Source organism: Myotis davidii, unplaced genomic scaffold (genome assembly GCF_000327345.1).
Source record: "Myotis davidii unplaced genomic scaffold, ASM32734v1 scaffold954, whole genome shotgun sequence".
Taxonomy (NCBI): Eukaryota; Metazoa; Chordata; class Mammalia; order Chiroptera; family Vespertilionidae; genus Myotis; species Myotis davidii.
In genome coordinates, this window is record NW_006285487.1 from 310,508 (window position 1) to 316,381 (window position 5,874).

The window sequence follows — 5,874 nt, forward strand, 5'->3', positions numbered from 1 at the left end:
AGATATTTTTTAGAAAGATAAGAAGGGGTTGGGGGGAAGAGAAACATTGATAGGCTTCCTCTTGCATGCCCCATACTGGGGATCCGGCCTGCAACCCAGGCATGTTCCCTGACCAGGAATCGTCCCGTGACCTCCTGGTTCATAGGTCGAAGCTCAACCACTGAGCCATACTGGCCGGGCTTTTTCTTTTCAAAAACTAGAACATTTAAGGAATGGCTTTCACCAGTTAACTGCTACGATATTGTGAATTTAATTAAAAAAGATCCGCCACTTGTGTCATAGACGCTTATGGCATACAAATGGTTAAAACGGAACTTGCTTATCAATGTGGTGACGTCAAAGTCAAAAAGAGATCTTCTACCAAGCATGTCAAACTTGTGGCCCGCTGGCTGGGAGTTTGACATGCTTGCTCTAGACCAGGGGTGGGCAAACTTTTTGACTCAAGGGCCACAGTGGGTTCTTAAACTGGACCAGAGTGCTGGAACAAAAGCATGGATGGAGTGTTTGTGTGAACTAATAGAAATTCAAAGTAAACATCATTACATAAAAGGGTACGGTCTTTTTTTTTTTTTAGTTTTATTCATTTCAAACGGGCCGGATCCGGCCCGCGGGCCGTAGTTTGCCCACGGCTGCTCTAGACCCAGGGTCATTCTGCAGTATTCCCCCTTGCTTCCTTCCTGTCATGAACTGGCATAGACGGGGCCGGAGCTCAGACATCCCCGCTTCACAGAGATCCCGGGTCACCTCAAGAGTCTGCCGCTACCTTTAAGTGTTTCAGGAGTTCTCTTCCTAGTTCACAGTCCAAGGACATGGCGAACACAATGTGGAGAATAACGGTGCCTTCCACGTGACGAAGTTCACCTGACGGCACGGTAATCAGATCCAAGAGCCTGAAAGAGTCAACGGAAAAGTATGAAGAGACAGCAGGGCAGACGCCCCGATGAACAAGTGGACCAACGCGGGCTGAACTCAGGGTCGCTGGAGGAAGGCAGCAAGTACCGATTCCACCGCCTCGTTCTCTGCTCCCTTTTGCAACAAAACTTCCTGAAGTGTCTAGTCATTATTTCCACTTCTTTACCTCTTCCCAGTTAAATACAATTCATTTAGCCTCTGTCCCCTCCCAATTCTCACCCCCAATGCCACTGGCTAGTATTGCAAGGGTTCCAAACGATCCCTCTGCTGCCAAAACCAATCATCCAGTCCCATATTAACGCCTCAGCCAATTCCACACAGCCGACCACCTCTTTCTTGACATACTTTCTTCTCTGAGGTTTTGGGGCATTGTCACAGGCTTCTGATTTTTTTTTTTTTTTTTTGCTGGTTCACCCTCCATTCATTCATTCATTTAGTATTTTTATTGATTTCAGAGAGGAAGAGAGAGATAAAAAGATCAATGAGGAGAGAGAATCATGGATCGGCTGTCTCCTACACGTCTCACACTGGGGATCAAGCCCGGAACCCGGGCATGTGCCCTGACCGGGAATCGAACCGTGACCTCCTGGTTCCCAGGTGGATGCTCAACCACTGAGCCACACCAGCTGGGCTCACCCTCCTTTTAAATGGTGGGATGCCTCTGAGCTCAGCAGTGGGTTTCTTTCTCTTCTCCTCACACTTTCCCTAGGTGACCCCATCTGGTCCCTCCCAACCTCTATCTCCACTCTGGCCTCTCCCTGTAACACCAGGCTGCCTGCTAACCACCTCCGCGTGGAATGCTAACACACACCTCAATGCAACAGGGTCACGGCTGAGCTTATTTCTTCCAAAACCTATTTTTCTGTCAGTCTTTCCTGAGTAACAAGATCCCTTCGCAGCCAAATAACTACAAGTTACTCCAGAGCAGAGGCAGGAGGCTGCAACAGGACTAAGAGTGCGAATTCTAGCCCTGGCTGGGTAGCTCACTTGGTTACAGCATTGTCCCGATATACCAAGGTTGGGAGTTTGATCCCCAGCCAGGGCACATACAAGAAGCAACTAATGAATGCATAAATAAATGGAAGAATAAATGGATATTCTCTTTCTCTCTCTCTCAAATAAGTAAATTTAAAAAAGAAAGAAAAAAGAGTGAATTCTACAGCCAAGCTGCCTGGATTCAAACCCAGCCCTGGCTAGAGAATCTTGAGAAATTCCTCAAGTTATCGGTGCCTTGGTTTCCGCACCCAAAAGACAGAAACGAAATAAGGTTGTTGTGAGGTTTAAAGTGCTTAAACAGCACGTGGCACAGATAAGCACTTCCAAATATTTGCTGTAAAAAAATCCCTTTTCAGACATGCCGTGCTGTCTCCTGCCTTTGTACTGTTTCATTAACTTAAAATGTTCTTTTCCCTGATCTACATATTGTGGCTCTTACCATTCAGTGAAAACAGCAGCTTCTCAGAGAGGGCTCCCTGACCACCCAACACAATGCTGTGATGGTGGCTATGCTGCCTCTATCACATCATTCATCTGAGTTACATTCAATTTCCACTCTAATATTTTCCTCATTTTCATTTTTTTTTAAATATATTTTATTGATTTTTTACAGAGAGGAAGGAAGAGAGATAGAGAGTTAGAAACATCAATGAGAGAGAAACATCGATCAGCTGCCTCCTGCACATCTCCCACTAGGGATGTGCCGGCAACCCAGGTACATGCCCCTGACCGGAATCGAACCTGGGACCTTTCAGTCCGCAGGCCGACGCTCTATCCACTGAGCCAAACCGGTTTCAGCATTTTCCTCATTTTCGGTTCTCTTCTCACTAAAATTTAAGCTCCATGAGAGCAGGGCCTTGCCTGACTGAGTGGCTCACCGCTGTAGACCCAGGACCACACAGTTCCTGGCACAGAGGAGACACTTAATAATAAACAGCTTTTAAACTTACAACTTACAGAACAGTTACTGCTATTTTCCCAGAAAGGAGCAAATGAAGAGTTGAGGAGGCTGCACGGTCCTTTTAACTTTATTACTGGGCAGCGAGGAGAGGGTTAGAGAAGCTCTGGGCTCGGAGGTGAAGGCAGGGACCGGAAGGTTAGAGAACAGTGAAGTAACTACGATGCACAATGAGGAGATAGATCTGTAAAAGGGGTTTTGTTTCTAAACCGTATTACTCACTCGTCACCACTCTGTTCCTCTTTGTGCTGCTTATCTAGCTCGTTGAAGAACGCTATGATGCCTTCCAAAACCCTCTTTCTGCTCCCCTGAAAAAATACCAAACAGGCAAGATCAGCAAGTTGAACTTTTCAACTTAAAGGCTTCGCAAGGATAAATTTAAACACACAAATTACAACCTAGAGTCACAGTAAGAATTTATGAATACGGAATACTTTCATGTTAAAATTGGGTTTACAATACATCTTTTTAAAAAAAAATTTCCATTGAAACAGTCTAAGTGCCCATCAGCAGATGAGTGGATTAAAAAACTGGTACATCTACACAATGGAACACTACACCGCTATAAAAAAGGAACTTTTACCATTTGCAACAGCATGGATGAGCTGGAGAGCATTATGCTAAGCAGAATAAGCCAGTCGGAGAAAGATAAGTATCACGTGATCTCACTCATTTGTGGAATATATGAACAACACAGACTGATGAATAAAAATGGATCCAAAGACAGAGAAGCACCAAACAGACTGTCAAACCTCAGGGGGAAAGCAGGGGAAGGCAGGGCAGGAGAGGGGAGGGTTAGAGATCAACCAAAGGACTTGTATGCATGCATGTTAGCATAACCAATGGACACAGACACTGAGGCAGTGGGAGCTTGTCCTGGGGGGTGAGAGTGGACAGGGAGGGATCGATGGGGAAAAAGGAGACATATGTAATACTTTAAATCAGCGGTTGCCAACTAACTGGTGGTCTGTGAGGCCCAAAAGGTTGGTGACCGCTGCTTTAGCAATAAAGAAATTAATAAAAAAATAAAATAAAAAGATAAATAAAAATAAAGTTTCTATTGATTTTTTTTTTTAGAGGAAAGGAACAGAGAAATAAAAATATCTTTTTAAAAAAATGTTTTTATTGATTTCAGAGGGAGGGAGAGACAGAAACATCAATGATGAGAGAGAAATTGATCAGCTGCCTCCTGCACACCCCACACTGGGGATGGAGCCCACAACCCGGGCATGTGCTCTGACCAGGAATCGAACCATGACCTCTGTTCATGGGTTGACACTCAACCACTGAACCACACCGGCCGGGCTAAAAGACATCTTAATGCCAGACTTCAGGGGCCTATAGCCCACCCTTTCTGAGATCTGTATTCCTTTTCCTACCACACACCAAACACTCTGACAAGCTGTCTTCCCGGGCTGAGGAGCGGGACCTTTTTACTAGATCAAATCACCGAACAGGGCATGAAAGCAACCATGGCCTAGTACAGGGATGGCGAACCTATGACACACGTGTCAGGGGTAACACGCGAACTCATTTTTTGGTTGATTTTTCTTTGTTAAATGGCATTTAAATATATAAAATAAATACCAAAAATATAAATCTTTGTTTTACTATGGTTGCAAATATCAAAAAATTTCTATATGTGACACGGCACCAGAGTTAAGTGAGGGTTTTTCAAAATTCTGACACGCTGAGCTCAAAAGGTTCGCCATCACTGGCCTAGTAGGTACATCAGGGTAAGAATAAGCTGAAGGGCCCTGGCTGGACATCCCACTGGAGTTAAAAAAGAAACAATGCAGGTCGGCCGGTGTGGCTCAGTGGTTGAGCATCGACCTATGAACCAGGAGGTCACTAGTTTGATTCCCGGTCAGGGCACATTTCCGGGTTGTGGGCTCCATCCCCAGTGTGGGGCGTGCAGGAGACAGCCGATCCATGATTCTCTCTCATCACTGATGTTTCTCTCTCTCTCCCTCTCCTTTCCTCTCTGAAATCAATAAAAATATTAAGAGAAAAGGAACAATGCTGTCCTCCTACCTTTGAGGAGAGAATGAGCAGCTGGTAGACCAGAGGCGGTATTTCCTGCAGGTTCAGCTTGGAGAACATCTTGAACACTTTTTCCAGCACGAGTTCCATCTCTTCTGGAGTCAGAGGCACATCCCTGCGGATGAAAGATGCTAAGGGCCAGAGCCTAATCACGCCACAGCCTAATGGGGGAGACACTAGAATATTATAATGCCCCTCTGCATTTTCTCCAACAGAGAACCTTAAAGGAAACCAAGAGCCTTACCTAAGCACAGTCGCCTTGGAAAAAAATCATAAACTTATACTTTAAGAAAGCAAATAAAGCAAAAAAGAGAGTGTGGGGGCAAATCCTGTAACAGAAAATAGAGGTACCAACACTCTCACTGGGGAGAAAGTGGGTGTGAGCTGTTACATTTCAGCTGGTAGGAGGGGAGCTCACAGGCAGGACAGGAGGAGAAAAGGGCAGGACGATGCTTACTTGAACATGGAGGTGAGCTGAATCACGTATCGCTGATCCCATCTGGTTAAAGATAATGACGAAGAAGATGTAAGTTCACCGCATTTTAACTTATAAAATTAGGAAGGAGGGGGGAAAATTAGGGCCATTTCAGGTGTGATTTGGTACCACTGGGAAACAAGCTCAAAGAGATAACATGTAAAACCACGAAATACATGCTTTTAATCTAGCAGACTGGAAGTAATCGAAATCTGATGATATTCAATGCTGGTGAGTGTGGGAAAGAAACACTGCTCACCGGCTGTTTTAGGGAGTGTACACTGACACAGCCCTCCTGGGAAAACAAGACTCCCCGACTTTAAAAGTGCACATAATACTCGGGCGAGGATTTAAAAAAATATATATATATGTGTGTGTGTGTGTATGTATATATATAATTTATGAAGTGATCCCATGGTTAAGTCTAGTACACACTGCCACCATACATAATTATTAGAGTTTTATAGCTATATATTTTAAGCCTGTATTC

General features: G+C 44.7%; 1 protein-coding gene across 1 annotated transcript in view; it reads right to left on the reverse strand.

Moving 5' to 3' along the window:
- FANCI (Fanconi anemia complementation group I) overlaps positions 1-5,874 on the reverse strand; it is a 68,864-nt gene that overhangs the window by 54,168 nt on the left and 8,822 nt on the right. The window contains 4 exon segments of the mRNA XM_015559169.1: positions 764-890; positions 3,089-3,174; positions 4,901-5,024; positions 5,367-5,408. Coding sequence (XP_015414655.1) covers positions 764-890; positions 3,089-3,174; positions 4,901-5,024; positions 5,367-5,408 — 379 coding nt within the window.